The 20,372-nt window shown below is 47.4% G+C and overlaps 1 protein-coding gene across 1 annotated transcript in view; it reads left to right on the forward strand.

Annotated features, from left to right (window-relative positions):
- LOC135383352 (uncharacterized) overlaps positions 1-20,372 on the forward strand; it is a 303,304-nt gene that overhangs the window by 138,706 nt on the left and 144,226 nt on the right. The window contains exons 9-10 of the mRNA XM_064613074.1: positions 1,427-1,574; positions 6,676-6,922. Of these exons, the coding sequence (XP_064469144.1) occupies positions 1,427-1,574; positions 6,676-6,922 (395 nt within the window). The remainder of the gene's footprint in view (positions 1-1,426; positions 1,575-6,675; positions 6,923-20,372) is intronic.

Here is a 20,372-nt window from a genome sequence, read left to right on the forward strand (position 1 = left end):
TGTGCCCTGGGCGTCCCTTTAGGTGTCCGCCGACTGACGAGACCGTCAACCTGAGCAGCAACGGCAGCCCACACGCGCACAGTTCCTATGACCGCACCATGGTGGCAGCACCAATATGGCGGCGCCAGAGCCGCATATTAAAAGGGAGTCTGGCCATTAATGGGTCGTGCCTATACCTGAAGCTCCACCCACTTTTTCAGCTTTCCGACCAATGAAGTCTTGAAATATGGGGCGCTATCAATCAGCCTATCCTCACTATTTTCCCCCTTATCCAACATGGGCAGCGCCATTTTGGGTGGCAAGTGGATTGAATGGGATTGAAATGGATACTTCTCATAATCTGCAAAAGTAGTGGATTGTTGGTGCAAATTTGATGAGCGCCACCTAGGGAGCGTAAGGCACGTCGGGAATTGTCGTCTGCTTCCGTCGTTGTACCGCTGCCGGCAGAACCACCTGCCGGGACACATTCTGTTGTCGGTATGATTTTTAAACAAACCGACATGAATAGTTCGAATATAAGAGGCAAGAATGTTTATATCCATGAAATCCAGCAATTAAATATAAGATTGTACAGCACAGCGGTGTTTTGGTAATGATTTCGTTGTGATCGCGGTGTTCACTAGGCCTAACACCGGCGACAAAACGTATTGTTTTCAGTTAGATATCGATGGATGAGCATAAGTTGAAACTGATTTCCGAGAAAGTTATATTAGGATGTACATTTGCAGCGTGAAATCAGGTTAGTCTGTGAAATTTTTTTGCCACGAAACCCCCGCTTCACTGCGTTTGTCTTCGTCGCCATTTTGGGTGGCAGTATGGTGTCATGGCGACCCCCTTGGTAAAAAGCAAACCAATCAGAGGAGCGAAACTGTGATTGACAGGTCGAGCCTCTTTTTGTGACTCCTCCCAATGGCCAGACTCCCTTTTAATATACGGCTCTGGGCGGCGCCCATGCGTTGTTCCGCGTTTTTGTGTAGCCCAGGACTAGAAGATGGACCGACATCTACAAAACATACTTAAATTGTAAAAGAGAATGCTCACTGCTGGGAAAGTTAAATTTCGGGGTCTCTTAAGGTCGCTTGGTGCGTCAGTTTTTTTATGAAGTGTGATACACTTTGACTCGATTGCAAAAATTATGAGACTTGATCGAACTTTTTGAGCTCTTACCTGCTATCCCTGTTTTCCTGCAGCTTTTTTTTGTTTGCATCGTGGGCAGAGCGCCCACGATGCAAACAAAAAAATACGACAATTTCAGTGAACTACCAGCGTCTTACCTTCGCCCGCCTTGCATTCGTTTACCGTGACAGCGGACACATATGCTGGTTGTGCTACTTGTCAGCAAAGCAATTCACTCAGTGTATTAACTTACCCCGTGAACTGGCACTTTTCGAACAGATGGTAACACACAAGTTCGTTATCTTTCCAGATGGCGCCACTGCAGCTACCACTGCCTTCAGATCATGAGTGCTCGGGTGGTGCTCTTTATGAGTCAAAACTCCCAGGTCCAAAGCAAACTCATTGAAGAAGCTCACTTGAAAATTCTCGCCAATGCACTGGATTCCACGCACGACCCTGTAAGTACGACATTTTCTATATAGGGCGCTTTTTTTATCCTTTACATATTTTTTTATATATATAAAAAAGCTATGAGAGCAGAATAGACGTCGTTTTTGCAGTTGGGGTATACGGCTAGGCTGACATATCCTCTCGAGAGCAGTATGTAACTCCCAAGATGACTAATTAGCTAAAATTTATTAATTAACTCTTTGATTGGGAGAGTTCAGGCAAAAGCGAGATAGCAGAATAGGAGACAATCCTTGTTAAAAGTCATTCCATTTTCAAAAAAGTCGTGAAACGCGCACGTGCGTTGAAATATCCGTCACCAAAGTTTGATATGCAAATCAGCCGAAACCGCACCAACCAGAGTAGGGAGCACAGCGCTCATTTTCACGTGCTTTGGAATGATGGAGATAATCTGCTGGCTAGATCAACCGCTTTCCGGCCCAGATAAGGCAGGCAGTTCACACAGGCCAACTTTCTGTAATAATAATAATTGGGTGTTTACGTCGGGAGACAACTGAGATCATGAGCGACGCCACAGCGGTCGGTCTGTGGATTGCTTTTGCTCACCTGAGGGTTCTTTAACGTGCGATGAAAGCTCACCACACGGCACCCCGTATTTAACGTCCCTCGCGGAAGATGGCGTGTCTAAGCAACTTGTACCCTGGCACCAAGTTGCTGGCGTCCTCGGCCAGGTTCGAACCCGCGATGTCAGGATCAGAAGGCGAACACGCTACCGACTGAGCCACCGAGGCCGGTGCCAACTTCCTGCACCAACTCGAACCAACTTTGGAGTTGGTGGCAGTCTGCCGACACCATCAATCATCACTAACTCGAGTTGGTGGGAATCTGTCGCCGAGCGAAAACTTCAGAAGCTGGTCGTGCATAGGGCTGTTGCAGTGAAGTTTGCACAGCGCCATTTCGGGCCCAAACGGCCACGGATCCCAACAGCAGGTAGTTTCATTAGCGGGTTTTGCATGGTGTTTCAAACGGCATGGTGCCAAGGAAAGCTACAGAACCTGTAGGAAATCCACAGAAAAAGAAGTGCTTCTTGAAAAGTGCGAACAACTCGAGACCGTTGTATTTGAAAGTTCGGCGTCGTCTGCTAAACTACTGCGTGTTGCATAATTTGAGGCGCTGACGTTGCTGCTCACTCGCGCCACCTGGCCCAGAGCAACAGGCCTATCGCCCAATCAGCGAGAGGAGCATTGTCACGTGACCTATGTCTTCACTTTCCGAAGCGATCCACATATAGACCAAACTGCTGGAAGTCCACTCCCGATGGCTATGCGATTTCGTTCGTGTTACGAATTGTGTCAGCCGTAGCCGAGAAATATTTTTTTTTTAACTAACACCACACAAACATACCAATTGGCGATTCTTGACAAAATTTTGCTCACTTGGAAAAATAACCTGACGGCTCCGTGGGCGAAGGGGATGCGCTCCAGAGGCGCGCTGTTCTGGTTTCGGCTCCTTTGCATAGCCAAATTCAGCGGCAGATATATCACGGCACGCCCGCGTTTCAGGGTTAAAAAAAAAAAAAAACATTAAAGGACGACGGAAGCGAAAATAGGCTGCAAAGCTATTTGCCTCATATTGCGATGTGTACCAAAACAATCCGGAATTCGACTTAGATTTGCGTATATTAGTTGAAATGCCGCCACAATCGTGATATAAAATTCGGCCGTGGAGCACTCTGAGCCCCTGGTGAGCGTCGCCGCGCCGCCGTAGCAGACCACGGAAGTGACGCACGTTGGCTCTCCTGTTGGAGTTCCTGACTTTCATTTCACTTCATTTCATTTGGTGTTTCGGCGTACGTCTACTTCCTGCTACGGGGAAAGAACGGAGACGAAGAAGCATGTACGAACCCATCTCTCATAGGATATATTGTCTTCAGACTCCCACGAGATCTCCGAATCAAACATCTTCAGGCGTTATTCAGAATTCGCCATGTTTGTACCGGGCAGCCGCACATGGAGCGCGAGAGATATTTGACGTCACGCGCTCCTCAGATTTTCCCGCAATGCTTGGCGGGCGATCGTGTCGAGTGGGCGGCCCAGCGCTCTCGTAATCGTCAGAAATATGGCCATCCGCACAGCGTACTTGCAAAACACTTGTGGCACCATAATTTTACATAATATTTACACCTTGTTCGGTCCCCTTTTTGCAATGGACAAATTTCGTTTCCGTTGGCGGATTGGCGGATCTTTTGGAAATGCGTTAACATAAGCCTTTGCTTCGTTCTAGTGCTTCCTGCTTTCTGTTTTGCTTGTTTTCTGTGATTGCTTGTTTTGCTTCCTCCTTTCTCTTTTGCTTCTTTTTTTTTGTGTTCCTTCTTTTCTTTCCTTCCTCTCTCTTTGTAGCAGAAGCCCTTGATAACTTGCATAACTCGCGTGTCGTCTCGTTGTTTCGTTGTTTTCGTTCAAGCTGCTCCTGCCGATAGTATCTTTTTCGTTTCTCCTTCTCGTTTCTCGTGATGTCCGCACACCGACACCGCCGTTTTTCCTTTGACATGAGCCTTCTAGGGCTAATCGCATTAAAAATAGAAATGCTTTCACACGCGGATTGTCTCCCATTCTGCTATCTGGCTTTCGCCAGAAATTCCCTAATTATATAGAGTTAATTCATCAATTTTACGTAAGTAGCAATCGTGTAGTTGCATATTCCCATCGAAAGGATGTCCGCCTAGCCGTATAACTCAAATACAAAAACGAGGTATATGCTGCTCTCCTCAGCTTGTAAAAAATATGTGAAGTACTTAAAAAAAAAGCCGTGCATTAGACGACTGTACAATCTACAGTGTTGTCTTAAGTTGAGTTGAGTTGAGTTGAAAGAGACATGCCCGCCTGAGGCAATAAAGGCGTGGGTTGGGACGCCATTTTTATATTTGTTCGGTACCTCGGCCTTTTTTTATTTTGAACTGGCTTCCAGCAGCCAAGTATATATATGTATTGGCATCATCGTGGAAGACCAGCCATATTGGCTGGCTCCCTTTAACGCAACAAACGCACTAGTCTACAACCATCGCAACGCCAACACCCAAAGACGAGCTCACGGCAGGTCTGGGATTGATGTACGTGCTAGATGGCACCTCGCAACAAACCAAAACTCACGGAGAGTTGCTCGTGGGACAGCAGCACGAAGGATATTAGAAGCGGATGACATACCTACCATTGCTTTCTTCGAAGAGGGTCGCTGATGTTTGCCACCGCCTACCAAACTGGACGGCCCCAAGAACTGCTCTTTCCCTGTATAACACTCTACGGATGCCCGCTCTGACCCTGTTCAGTACCTCAACGGCGGTGCGAGCACGGCCACCGTGCACAGCTATGCAGCGTGCTATCCAGACCTGGTAGTTTATTTCTACCGCCAGGAGTACAAACTGGCGCCAAGCAGCCAAGTAGTGGAAGAGTTGACATTACGGTCCTGTCATTGCTATACTTTTGCCGCACTTTTAAGTATCATCATGTCCGTGGCATCAAAACTTTGCGGTGCCGTGCGCAGTCCTGCACGTGTAGTGCACGCAAAGAAAAAGAACTGTATACCGTGAAATTCGGGACGAACCGTCGGTAAAAATACTTGTTCGCGCTTCAGCAAAACACGCTCGATAAGACGATAAATAACGCCTTTTTCGTTTGATTTGTATAGATTTCTTGTGTGTTCCTTCTTGCATTTATGGGCTCTGCGGCTGTGGCCGCAACGGTAAACTGTGGTCTTAATCCAATAATTCCTCTTGTCTCTGTCCCGTGGTGCAGTTAAACGAATTAAGTAGCGTCGCCCGTACAACGGAGCTGAGGGGCGTGGGCAAAATCGTTTTACTTGTTATCTTTTTCATGTACTTTCATTAGCCGCTTCTGGATGTGTGTGTTCTTTTCTATGATTACCCTGGAAGCCAGTTCAAAATAAACAACGCTGAGGTCCCGAAAAATATAAAGATGGCGTCGCAACCCCCACGTCTTTATTGCCTCAGGTGAGCATCTCTCTTACGAGCTCAGCAAACAAAGTGAAGAGCCCGAAGAAAACCTTCGGAAGTACTAAGGCTCTTGTAGTGACGCCATGACATGTGGCTCGCAATGGCTTGGCTACTGGTTTCATTTCTGCTGCATTCTATCACTCATGAGTGGGCTAGAGCAACGCTACGTAGATACAGAAAGCCTACTTAAACGGGCGGTCACATCTGTTCCACTCGTTTTCGTGTCGTGTGTGTCCTCCTTCCTTGTGGTTCCTTTTCCGTCACCATGTACCAGCTCGCCTGCCTCCTTGCTCTTCTTCTACCGTCGAAACTATAGTGTCATTTTATTCCTTCTGGATCACTACCCACGGTATCGAAAATCACACGCGAATTAGCGGCGTAGTTTGGCTGTTATTCGACGGAATACATGACAAGAGCAGACGCCGGATGTTGAGAGTATGCCGGAATTCCCTCTCTGGAAAAACGAGAAAAAACGTCACTCCCTAAGAACCAATGAGGCTGCGACCTTGAGAAAGGGAATGCCGTGGGCGTCTCATAGAGTTACGGGGTCATCGCATTGTGTCGGGTCAAGCATCATATCGTCTCAGAGAGTCCTAGCGCCGGTGACGCTATCACATCTTTCGGAGTGGTCAGCAGTACGAGGCTGAATTTGCAGATTGGCGTATTTTACTGCGAGAATATTGGATAAAGCTAATTACCGAGGCCGAAAGACGAGTTCGATTTCTCCTGTTTTTTTTAAATTATTACAAACAAACAAACTTATGTTTACGCATCTCTTGGCCGCTGATCATGAGCGCAGCCTCTTTTATGGTCACGTGTGTGTATGTTGACGTCTGCAATGAAGTGCAACCAACCTATCTAGAATGCATTGCGCTCACCCGGCACGTTTTCGTTTATGGAGCAATGCATTGTACGGCACCCCTATTGGGTGGGACTAGAATTGGGTCTTTCCTTTCTTTGGAATCTTTTGGGTCAATCCACATTTAGGGGCGGAATATCGTACTAATAGGAGAAAAAAGAAAGGCGTATCTTTCCGCTTCATTTCTCTTCCTCTGGAAGCGTGGTCGTGATAAGGGCGATTTCGAAGGATGTTGAGCGTAAATGGCGTTGGTGCAACTGACATCTGCGTATCATCTTTGCAGCAACTTCTGTGCCTCGTCTTGCAAATCGTTGCGACGTTGGGCCTCAACCCGGAGTACCATGCGGCGCTGGTGGAGGCCGAGCTGCCGGACTGCCTCACGCAACTGATCCTACCGTCGGATGAGTGGTACTACACGAATCACAGCACCAGGTACGCACGGTACGTCAAGCACCATGCCGCACGGGTCCTCGTCTATCTAGGCATGGAGCAGCGGCTACGGAACAAGGTCTACTTGTTTGACCTTATCGGTGAGTCCCATTCAACTGGCATTTTTTTTACAAAACTTTGAGTACGATATAAAGAGATAAAGGTCGAACTCGTGATCGTCTCTTCTTTGTGTCTCCTGCACTGGGGTATTTTATCGCTGTTGAGTAAGACTTTGTTAGGGTTATCTAATGTTAAAGGGACTATGAAATTTTCCGAACCCCCATACTTTTTTTGGATGGAAACTGTTCTTCCCGCAGAGAAACTAATATGCCACAAATTTTTCCGGACGAAATCGCTCCACTCTGCGAGGAGCGCGCGCTGGAAATGTCTCTTCCGCGTTCCTCCTCTCCCGCGCATATTTCCCTGCCGATGGTGTAACTGTACGGACCGCTCTTCGGTTCCCCGTTACGTCACCGGTGTTGCACAATGGCAAGTAATGCCGCGAGCTCGCGCTGTGGCTGCCGCCACTGCCGAAATCTGCCGATCACACGAAAGCTGCTGTCATGGAGATTTCCACTCCCGATGAACGCATACGCGGGATCCTACGGCGCATGCTCCTGGCGGGATTCCTCGGCTCGGCAACACGTCACGATGACGTGTTGCTGAGCCGGCCGTGGTCGCGTCAAGTTACCCGTTGTGTCTCCGCTCGGCAGCTCGTCACGGTGCGGCGCCAGCTGTCCTCCCTTCGCCGCTCCGTTTAAATTCGCTCCCGAGAAATCCGCTCGCGCGACGAAAGTAAAATTTCGGTTCTAGACTCAGAAAAATGTCTTCTTTCGAACGAAACGAAGAAAAAAATCGTTTCATAGTCCCTTTAAGGAATTAATCGAAGTATATATTAGTATGTACCTGCCCAAGCAGCGCAATGTACTGAAAGTCGAGTGCAATAGGGGTGGACGGTATGTGTCTCATCAATGTTCTTTAGTTTCACGAGTATGTTCAAGGCCTTCCACCTAGCCGTCCACCCCTCTTGCACTCGACTTTCAGTACATTGTGCTGCTTGGGTGTGTTCTGCTTTTAATCCTGGCTAATGAGGGCAACCTGCGCGAGAGTCCGAGGCACACGTTCTCTGCCTGTCCTTCCCTTTGTCACGTATCCATAGCTTTATGGCTGATAAAAAATATATATATAAATGAAACGTCTAAGTTGTACAAATAAACAATCTTTGTACTAGCGGCGCCTGGATAGGATTCAATAAAGAAATCAGTGTCGCTACGCAAACTCGGCCTGTCGATTTACCACGACAACTACTATTCTTCCCATCCTGTCATTCGATATGGAAAGATTCAGGAAATGCCTCAACGTCGCCCATTTACCATCCGGGACGCTCCATTTTTGCGGTTGTCTTCGTTTTCTGGCCACCTACCCCGCCTATTATGTTGTCGTTTAGTGCGTAGGACATGCAATGCTGTGCTGATGCATGAAAGATGACGGGGTATGTGTCCGGTTTCGGAAGTTGCTCCGTAACAGCCAGAACTTACGGGTTATGTGGGACATACACAATGCAAGTACATCTAGAAAACGGCGCGTATACTGTTGCATTCTAACGGAGGGGCGATGTAGGACTTGACCAATCGCCATGCACGCATCGTCAGAGACTCACGGCGAAGAGTATGTGGGTTTAGCTACGGTGTGGACCCATTGAGTTTTACCTCATTAGATGGGCTATATTTTACTGTCTTTCTTTTTGTTATCTGGGAAGGGCGATAGACCTTGGAGAGAGTGAGAGAGAAGGACCACTAGTAGCAAGGAATAGTAGTCAGTAGTCAAGTATTGTTCATATCCTTACGTCTACTAAACACTTTTCTTTTTGTTTTAACTGTCAGTAACTCTACTTTTGAGTAGATTTACGTGTAAGGTGAATAGACCGCTACCTGTTTGTAAACAAATGACGTCATAATGTTCGACAGCGCCACGGGTTTGGTAGAGTTGAACTACATTCAAAGCTAGTGGCGAACAAGGGTCTTGAAGGGATTACGATGGTCTCTGAAAGGGACGCGACCTTCGGGCCTGCTTTCTTTCAGCGAACAATTGCTCATTCGCGGAACCCAGCTTTCCCCTTCCGATCTGTTTTGGTTTCGGTTCTGTCTACCAACGTCATGATGACGTTTGTCGGGCAGAGGTTTATTAGCCTATAGTAAGTAAGTATGTATGTCTGGCGACATGCCACACGTGCCGCAGGGTGGGACTGCGGGTAATTTCCACCACCTGGAATGATGATGATGATGATGATAATAATGGTGGTGGTGGTACAGAAAAATATGGAGATGGACCAGCTGTTTCTTTTAAACATTACATAACATTAAAAAAAATTCCGTGTTAGCGCCGCGAAGCAACTGTGGCTATGAGCGGCGTACAGACGTGGACAGATGGAGAGAGGACAGCAGGAAGAAGCGGGGGACAGGGAGGTTAGTATGCGTCCTGGGCCGACTTCAGGGGGAACTGTGCCGACATTCGTCTGGAAAGAGTCTTCGGAAAACCCAGGGAAAAACCTGAGACAGCACAGCCGGTGACAGGATTCGAACCCGTGTCACCTCCCAGTCTCGGCGTGGAATGCGATCATCCTAACCACTATCTGCCACGGGAGCTGGTCATTACATAACAACATACCTTGCACATAAAATGTCAGTGTTTGAAGCCCCTATTCTGCCTGGTGCCTGGCTATGCGTACTCCTGAAAAACGAACTATTTTCTTTTCTTTCCTTTTTTTTTCATTTTTTTTTCACAGGTGTGGCAAACCAAATTCAACTCATGTGACTCATTCAAATTCAACTCATGTGACTCACTCGAATTCAACTCATGTGACTCACTCAAATTCAACTCATGTGACTCACTCAAATTCAAGCCGTTGTGCACAGCGACACGAATCCTAAAAGTACGGGCGCTCATTTTCTCTCTCTCAACTCTCGAGTGACAGCAGTTCCGGTGACGTCACGAGTGCAGCGAATCGAAAAGACGTCCATCTTCGCCCGCGAGGGAGATACGTCACGTGGGGAGGCGTCTGCTGTAAATCGCCGGTGTCGCCCTCTTCATATGTCGGTGACTTCCTGATTACGGAGCCGTAATAATCCTCACGAACAGACGCAAAGATACGCGTATTTACCGTCGGATTAAGGCGGTCGAAGAGACATTTCCACGCAACTGACCAAGCAAACCGGGACGAAACGAAAATGCAGTTGTTAGGTTAGCAGTATTGTATATGAATACCCACTGTTGACTTTCTAAAGCCCTCACGCTCTGCGATGTGAACGATCCCTGACCCTCTTGATTACATCCCCTCTCGCTCCCCTCGACAAAGAATTCCCTTCGCAGACAATGTTTGAATTCCATCGTGAACAACGCCAGTTGCTGTAGGACGGAGCTTTCGTAATTGGCTCTGACAGTTGGCCTCCAATCGATAACTGCGGGTTAGAGCTGCAACTAATAGTGGCGTTCCAAAAATTTCACGCCGATTTGAACGTCCTCATGCATCAGCGCCCTTCGACGTTGCTCACGGGCCCTGGCGTCAACGCCGGCGCTTGGCCTTCATCTGGTAGATGGGAAGAGCGACGAAAATTCCTCCCCAAGAATGGATTCTTATCTGCTGTCCTAGGAGCATGAAAACGCGTTCTGACGGCGTTGGCGTCCGGGATGGGCTCGGCTTTTGCCTTGTCTTCTCTGTCTCTTTTCATTACCTTTCCTTTTTTTTTCTTTTTTTTTGCGAAAGTCTTTGTACGTTGCTGAAGGCTCCAGTATCGCCGTGAAGACTCAGGGCTGCCGGCGGATGATTAGAAAGCGAAGGGCGTCTCAAAGCTGGGAAGGCTTTCGCGTGCTCCGCGATGAAAGCTCCGTAGGTCCCTGCAAGCTGTCAACGTTTCTTCTAGGGTATACTTGGAAGCTATGACACAAAACACCCACTGGAAGGAATTATAAGCCGCACGCGGTGGAGATAACGGGGAAGAATACCTCGGCGGCTTGCTCTTTTTGGGAGGCTAATTTTTCTTATATGTCGAAAAGTGGAAGATCCGGTGAAGCAAAAGCCGCAGGTCGGGATATTTCCAACTGTCGCTGTTGGCAATATGGGCACCCAAGCAGCACAATGTACTGAAAGTCAAGTGCAATCGGGGTGGACGGTATGTGTCTTACCAGTGTTCTTTAGTTTCAGGAGTCTGTTCAAGGTCTTCCACCTACCCGTCCACCCCTATTGCACTCGACTTTCAGTACATTGTGCTGCTAGGGCAGCGCCCTCCCGATATCACACAGTTAAGAAGCCACATGTTCAAAATCCCCAATCGGCACAGTCTAATGTGGCACCGTCTACAACACGCGGGGGAACCGTAGTAAACAAACTTGAACTAACCTTGACCATAAACTAACCAATGTCGCTTCGTTTTGTGTTGCGCGTCCGCGCGTCCGCCCTGCCAAGCCTAGACGTCGCTAACATGTGCATTTCATTCGCTAAAATGACGTCGACGAACATCGAAAACACGCGGAGATGGCACATTGCTCAGTGATATCCTATTTTGAAACACGGTCATTCTCAGACCTCGCAGATATAAACTTTGATTTTGGAATTTATGAATTTGGTATTATGGATTTTGAGATCTGGGATTTTGAACGCTGGAATATCGTGGCATACTCGTGGCGGTTGCTGTCAGTTCGACAGTGAGTGCTTGTCACGCGCAATCTCGTGCAAGTGACCACGGGTATTATTATAATCATAACAGCGCTACGATTATAATTCAGAATAATAATTATTATAACTGCAGAATGATAGCGAAGACCATGATAGGCAAGCCTGAGCGATGGGCAAGACACGTAAACAAACACAAACACGAAGGCTCAAAACCAGCAAGACGTTTAATTGATACAAGACAAGAAGACGCCTCCATTCGAATCTTGGAAGTTGCACAAATCTATAATTGGCACTGTTTAACATAATTTATCAATGATAGATTATCATTTATAATTCTGCGGATCATTTAGTACCAAATTTTATGTTCAGTTATGTTACATTCAAACGTGACTACTTTCTGAAAATATCCCGGCCGAACAACCGTTTTGTCAGCCTCATCACGTCACAGACGAGTCTCTCAATTTAGGCTAGGTTATTTACTCCGCTCAATTTTGGAACACCATGTACGTAACAGAGTGTATAACACGTATCACGCGAATTTTTAGGCCGCAACCGACGACAATAGAAGCGACGCTCCGCATGGTTTATCCATATGGAGAGCGCGTTAAGCAAAATTACGATCCGAAAGTGCGTACTTTCATAACCACACCCAATATACGCTTAACATGAGTGCAATTACGCGTTTTTCACGTGTCCCCTTAGCGCCGACTGCCTCGCCCACTGTATCCGGAATTCCATACACGAAGTTCGTGTCACTTACTAATGGAGGTAATGGTGACAAACTCAGGCTGTGACAAGGCCTATACGTAGAATCTCGGCTTGTGATGAGACAAAGCAAACTGAAGGGCAACAAGAACAACAACAACTTTAGTTTGGTGCTGATGGGGTTATTTCTTTGCGACAGACGATATCCTACCTCCGTTCCACGTGATATGCTTTTGTGAAAATAGAATGATGAGTGAGGATCGATGTCCGACGTTGTCCACAGAGGTTAGCAGTGCTTCGTTTGGTGAGCTGGATTTGAACCCAGTTATTTTGTCGTAGCGAGAGGGCGAGAGTCCTGAACGATTGGTATTGCGGGCAATGGAGAATAGTTGAAGGGATTGTTTTGTAGTACGGTCACAAAACAATAACAGCACCCAACTATCATACGCTGGTACGATAGAAATACCTGCGAACAGCGATTTTGTTCCCCTGAAGTCGGCCCAGGACCCCCCCCCCCCCCCCCCGTTGTCTCCCACTCATTCCTGCTCTCCATCTTTCACGTCTGCACGCGGGTGACAACCGCAGTTGCTCTTTGCGATATAACGCATAATAAAAAGTTCGATCCCACATTGCCGATTCTTAATGAACAAAGAGTGCTGACGATAAATATTTACAGTCAAACTCCTTTATAGCGAACACCTTTTTAACGAAAATACCACTACAGCAAATTTTTTTGCGGACCCGCTGGAGCCCTACAGGTCCAATAATGGACATCCTTTTTAACGAAAATACCTTTACTGCGAATTTTTTTTGCTGTCCCCTGAGTTTCGTTGTAAAGGAGTTTGACTGTATTATTATTATTATTTTACCATTGTTTACGATTACTTAGCATCATCTTCCTTAAAGCACCACTATATATGGGCGAGACCTTGAGAATGTTACCGAATTTATTCCACTACAATCCACGTCTCTCCCAAAATATTCTTCCTCTATGTCAAGCGGAAGTATCGTCAAATGAACTTCTCGTTCTGAGAAGTATGACGTCATAGGCTGCACAATCTGCGATGCGTCTGGCAACATTGTTCCCCGAAGGCCGATTTACGTCTCCTCACCACTGTTGCTAGCTGGCTTACAACGTTGAGTGAAGAGCGGTGTCGCTCGCGTTGTTACTAGGAGAGAGACGCCAACGCCCGATGACGTCACCTACTCCTGGAGAATCCGAAACTATAAACTATCGCGGCTTCTTTGGAAAATTTGTGGAAGCGCGTAATGTTCACGTGCGGTATTTATATTTGTCAGCCTTCAGTGAGGTTGATTTATAATACGAAAAATACGAAACAAGATAAATATACTTTCTTTTAGTCCTTCGTCGCACTTTAACAATTTTCGCCCCCTATCCTGGACCGCTTCCCTCTATTTCCTCCATCAAATCCAACAACGAGGCTTATTCTAAAGCTGCGACACCGCGCCATGCTCCAGAACAGTGACAACGCTTTTGTGCTGCACAATTATTCGGAAAAGTTTTATTGGCAAGTTTGACAGGTGTCACAGCTGAACAGCGATACGATATTTAGACGAGAGTGACGCGGTTCTGCTGCAGAAACGACATTTTTAGGTCGTGGTTTCGTAAGCAAATACTGCAGCTACGCATAGCTAGTCAGGAAGTGGTTAGAAGCTTCACCAGAGAGTTAGCAACTTGCTCTTTGTGGGCACAGGTCCATGCAGACAGAAATGATGCCTGTCACGGGCAGCTGTCTTTCGAGGTTTCGCTTGACTCCCAATACAGTCGACTAATACTTCCGCCGCACGGGCACGAAAAATGACGTTAAGTGCTTAATGCCTAAAGTCTTAAATGTTATTCGTGCGGTGCCACACGGGGACATTGAATGGTATTTGTCTCAATGACAGTTTTTGTTCAATGAGATCTCCACAACTCATTCGCCGATGAAATGCCTACTCTCGCTCCCGTTGCCTGCGCAAAGTAAGAATTTCACTCTCGCATAAAACCACCTTGTACCGGGCACGACAAGATTGGTTCTTAATTTGAGGTTACGCGAGTATTCTTTGAGGAAGGAAAAGCTGATGGTGTTTGAAAATTTAAACTAAAAGAACGCATGACGGTGCCAAAGGGACGGACAACACAGGAGGGTTCAGGAGGGTCCAGGTTCAACTCCAGACGCTGGCACTCATTGGCTTTTTTAGTGAATTACTTGTGGCAAAAGGGACGGCATCGACATCGTGGCGTTTAATGTCATTACAAAATGACGCGTAGCAAGACCTTCGTGGATAATGCCATTCGGGACCCTAATTGCATTAGACGATAATGTCACTCGCTCTGCCCATGTCGCACAGGTATAAAACGGGCGCAGAGCACCACTATCTGGACAGTGTCTCTGCATTGAGCCTCCCCCCCCCCCCCTCCAAGAACTCGCCCTGCCTTCCGCAGGAAAATAAACTCGTCCCAACGCCCCAATTTATTCCATCCCTTGGTTACTTTTAACATGGATCCGTCTACTCCATAAACCCTCAAAGCTGAGTGCACAGCGTACTTTACTCATTACTTTTAACATGTTTTAACTTCACGTAAGCTACTCTTGGAATTGGAATGTATATTATCATCAAGGTAGGGAAATAATTTATGTAGCTAGGTCATAATAGATTGTAGGACATAGAAGCACACATCCTGTTGTATAGGCCTGTTTTCGTCTCGTCCTTGTGGGTCTATCCGTGTGCAGTTTGTGCCCCTCCGGAAAATATTACCAGCCACTATGCCATAATAGATCTCGGTGTAGCACGATCTTGTTGAGTGATGATAAGAAGGCATTCCAAATCCTCGCGTATACAATGCAGCAATTGGGCTCCACTTGTTCGTGAATCTACTCGTCGCATATATGCGTTATGCTATTCAGAAGAATAATGTGCATCCTTGTCAACGAAACTATTCGAGAAAGAATGTAATGCTTTCTTTTGACGCACCACCGGCTACAGAAAGAAAAGAGACGCATCCAAGTGGTCCCCCCCCCCCCCCACAGTAGACTACAAAGACAAAACTGAAGTGTCTGTGCCGATCATATTACACGATCGATAGACAACGTATGCACGAGCGTGTTTGAGTTATCTATAGGCAGATTCGTCACCGCCACTGTCAAATGGCGAGCAGGTACGTTTCACTTAGATAATATGCCTGGTAACTAAAATGAATTGGAAAGGTGGTTTGGCGTTTCTTCATCATCTGCCGTTTTTTTTTTACACATGTCTAGAATTAACCCTGGCGCGCTTTCGCTGTCGCTTTCAGCTCTCTGTGATTCGCCCGCGAAACGACTAAAATAGACGGGTCTCTTCATTTTGTTCGTCAAAAGGGTTTCTCTGTAACGCTGAAAGAGGTCCAGATATAGAAAGAAAAAAGAAACCCTAACGACCAACCAACCATTTCATAGCGTACGGAGTGATTAAAAAGGCTCTCTATCCCGCTTCTTTTCGTTTTTTTTTCTTTCAAGTTCCTCGATGTATTGCATTGCTTCACATTCCGTATTTGATAGTTTAGTAGCCGGCTGTGAACTATACTGTGTTGCTGCTGCGTGGCGCGCTGCACGAAAATGCGTGTACCATAGGGTGCTTCAGGGATTTATCTTTGTGTATTTCAGTTGTAGCTCCGATGAATCAGTAAACCGTCGGGATTGTGGAACAATGTTTATTAATGGATCGCCCGACACAGACTGAGCATGCGCATTCTGTTTGAAATAATCTAGCCTCGCACCATGTAACGCCCTTCGTCCTTTGTGGCGTCTTGCTACGCTGTCAACCCGCGAATTCTGAACCATCGATTTACGAACTTTCTCGTTTTTATGACACCCCTTGACATCTCCCTTATATTTCTCCCTCGTTTTATGAACTCTGCATTTTCAAATAGTGAACGCATATCGGTGAACGAACCTGGATTACCCGAGGGTTTCTGACGTCGATTCACGAAAGGGTTCAGCTACATCGGCGCCGACCGAGGGCAAACCGACTATGTACCAGGAAGAGCGACTCCGGCATCCGCTGCATGAACTCTTAAAGAACTGTCCTCCTGGACTTTGAACTGTCGGTACATCCCAAGGCAAAAGCCCTAAGCATAACGTTCGTCAATGAGATACTCTTTAATGTGGTGATGGCGGGCATAAAATCGATAATTCCTCGAAAAGTGCCGTTCTCTGTGTATGCAGATGACGTTGCCCTTTGGACAGTAGGGAAATTACGACCTGCCATTCAGCGTCGCTTGCAGCCTTGCTTTAAATAACATCCACAAGCACCTCACGCAACTTAGGATGTACCTTTCGCCCGAAAAGTGCGTCGAGCTCCCATTCACACGCGAGGCTATGATAAATTTCCTTCTGTGGGTCGATGCCAAGAAGCTTGAGCGTGCGACTGTACGTTTCCTTGGATTCCTTGGCGTAGTCATGGACTCAGATCTACGCTGGACTCGTCACATTAAGCACTTTGAAGCTAAAGTGCAGCGTTGGCTCCCTGCTATTCACCATCTTTCTGGCTCAGGATGGGGCTGTGATCAGCGCTCCCTTCTTGCAGTTCACACAGCTTTGGTGGGGGCAACTGTGCTTTCCAGCCTTCCGGTCCTACACAGGATTTCCACAACATCATTAAATACCCTTCGGAGCCTGTTTGCCCGTAGCCTTCGTCGCTGCCTTGGGGTTCCAAGAATGGCTGAAACACGGCAGGTTCTGGCTGAAGCCGGTGAACTCCCGATTGAGGTTCTACGTGAACGTGAAACAGCTGGGCACTTCCTCTGTTTGCGTGCGCACAATCGCCGTCACCCGCACCTCAGGAATTCGATACCGCCCTGAATGCAAATTTTATCGAGTGGCGCAGATGACATGCACGAGCCTCACTGGCATCGTAGTTCGGGACGTAACACCGCCGGAAGCCCCCTTGGTCTCTACCGGTCCCGCCCATCTTCGTGAGTCTTCCGAATCTTCGGGAACGAGGAGACCAAATTCCCCCTCAAGTCCTTCGAGCCCATTTTTATGCTTTGGTAGAAGAGACATTTTCAACTTTTGCAGCAGTATACACGGATGGCGCTTCCAGAAGTGACAAGTCTGCCTCGGCATTTGTAATACCATCTGAAGGCTCAGTGCAAGGACGAAGTCTTTCGCATCCAACCTCATCAACAGCTGCAGAACTGTATGCCATTCTATTCCTTTTTGCAGCACATAGTTTATTTTGCCCCGCGAGAATGGACAGTGTTCACCGACTCAAATCTGCACTGCAGGCTATTGAGAACACGGGCATACGAGGCTCGTCCGCACCCCTAGTGACAGATGTGTTAGTGGCTTACCAGCATGTGGACGAAGCAGGGCACAGACTGGTTCTTCAGTAGGTTCCAGCCCATCGAGGTGTCGCGGGGAATGAACAGACTGACAGCGCCGCAGAAGCAGCTCTCTCATGTATTGGACGACTATTGTATTGCTGAGAGGAGACAGTCATTCCATTCTTTGACGTCTAGCGGCACCCCTGGCTTCCCGCCAATGGACAATGGACTCCCCCCCCATCTATGCTTACAAGAGTTGGTCCAACGCTCGCTTTCCGGATGCCACGAAACACTTCTCGTCAAGACGCTGCATTAATTCATCGGATGCGACTCAATGTGGCTTTCACAGCTCAGTGGCGTTACTGCTTGAGACAAGTTGACTCTCCCAGATGACTGTGACGTTGATCTGGAAAATCTAGAGCACATCCTTGTCCATTGCCCGCACTACCAACCTTCCAGAACCACACTTTCAGGGTCTTTTAATCAGCTGGACTCTCGCCCCCTTCACTTTGTCATGGTTTCTTGGCCGACGGCCAAATCCAGCCCACCAACGTTCCGCCCTCAAACGTTCTGCCCTCAAATCACTTCTGACCTTTTTTGGACACCGTAGAAGTTCGGTCCTCACTGTGACGTGACTGATTATTTCATTTTACCACATTACCACCAGCAATGGGGTAGAGATGGCGATGAAACTCCTCAATCATAATCACAAAATCAATTTGTTGTTGTTGTTGTTGTAACAAAGCGAAAAGTTACGAGGGTAACGAACAATGTACCTCCCAGGGCAGAAGCAACCTTCGGCAATCCTCACGTCTGGGATGACTCTGATTCGGCGGGGCTACAGTCATCGCGAACACAAACTTGTACCGAGACAGTTATAAGTTAGTGTGTTACATATGCTGCTGTAAGTGCAACGATACATCGACTATAGAACTACATCCAACAACAACAACAACATACGAGGGGCGTTCAAGTCAAACCGGGACTTTTCATTTTTCGCAAAAGTAAAATGAACGTGCAGGCGAGAAATTAGTTTTATTTTTCAACGTAATCTCCAGCTGGCACTAACGCACTTGTCCCAGCGTTTCACGAGGGCTTGAATGCTAGCAGCGTAGAAATCCTTACCGGTGCGTAGCAGCCATGATCGGACCGCATTCTTGACCTGGTCGTCGCAGCTGAAGTGGCGGCCCCCAAGGGACCACCTTCAGTGGCACGAAGAGATGGAAATCGCTGGGGGCGAGGTCTGGACTGTAAGGGGGATGTGGCAGCAACTCCCAGCCAAGTTCCTGTAAGGTGCGTGTCGTGACATGAGCGGTATGCCAGCGTGCATTGTCCTGTAGGAGGAGGACTCCTTTGGTGATGAGGCCCGGCTTTCCGAAACTGGAGGTGTCCATGAATGACAGTGTTCAACGTTCCCACAGAAAGGTCCGTCTTTCGATCCAGTTCGAGACATGTTATCCGTCGGTCCTTGAGGATCAGGCGCTCCACAAGTTGGGTGTTCTCAGGAACTCTGACACTGGGCTCTGAGCCGCCCCGGCCGGGATCGTCCTGCACTACGGCCGTCTCGGAACCGTTTCCACCACTCAAGCGCTTTTCTGCGGCTAAGTGTATCGTGGCCATACTGGGCCTGAAGTCTTCTGTGAATTTCAGATGACTTTACGCCTTCATTCACGAGAAACTTCATGACAATTCGCTGTTCGGTGGGCGCGCTCACCTCGTTGTCGGCCATCTTGTCTAGCACGTGTCTTTTGTTTTGCACAAACTTTGGACCACTATGTGGTGAACGCGGAGGACTGTCGCGTGTGAAAATGATGAAAAAGAAGTAGCGCGAGCCATTTGTGCACTCGGGAGACAGAAAGTCCCGGTTTGACTTGAACGCCCCTCGTATATATTCTGATGATGAAGTGGGGAGGTTTTCCACCCTAGGAGTGGAACGCTACCCAGAACTACATCCAGGCTACAATGCGTTACGCACGTTCGACGAGAGAGAGAGGAGGACAAAAGTAGAAAAACGGAATGTCAATCAAACCTGAAGGTATTAACGTTAACCCTGAGCAAGGTGGCTCATGTGTCTTCAAAAAATGCCGTTTTTGGGATTGGATTGGATTGGAAAAAGAAAGAAAAATATGGAGAGGTTAGTCCCGACCCAGTCAGAACTGGCTACTCCAAAACGCGTTTGTGGGTGAAAAAAAGAAAGAAAGAAAAAGGTTAGCTACGAAAAATAGAAGAACGTTTTTACCCAGTCCCGCATACGGAGTTCGTTTCATTATAACACTTTCCAGTTTCCATCCTTCCCATCCATTGAAAGCCCCGATTTACAAATATGTTGTTTCATGCAGGACTTCCGAGAAATTTCAGCTGTTCATCAGAGGAGGGTTAACTGCATCCACGCTCTCTTTTATTTCGTTCTTGTTGTTCGTTGTTCACTTCGTATCGTTTCCCTTCTCGTGTTCTTCGCGGCTCTCTCATAGTTTTCGAGTCACTGACTGATGTTGAAAAAATGGCTAGGAAGCAAGCGAGCTGGTGAAGATGATGCATGATGTAAAACCCCGAGACTATAGGGAACTGATGTTGTTGAGAAAAGCGTGTCTACCCACCTGAGCCCGACAGATTCCAGTACGTTTCGGAGTTATGAATTGCTACGAGCTTGAATATTATACTAAGAATAATTGACGCGCGCGTGCTTTTTTTTTCTTTCCACACGGAAAAATTCCAAAATGAAGGTATAGCATGCTTACAGTCATTGTGTGACTGATAACTTGATAAGGACAGGCTGGTAAAGCATGGAAAAAGTAGAGGGCACAACAGGGAAGTAGTGCTACTGGAGTGGGCACGGTAAACACAGATGCGCGCGTGCAACTAGTTTCAC

This window comes from Ornithodoros turicata, chromosome 1 (assembly GCF_037126465.1).
Source record: "Ornithodoros turicata isolate Travis chromosome 1, ASM3712646v1, whole genome shotgun sequence".
NCBI lineage: Eukaryota > Metazoa > Arthropoda > Arachnida > Ixodida > Argasidae > Ornithodoros > Ornithodoros turicata.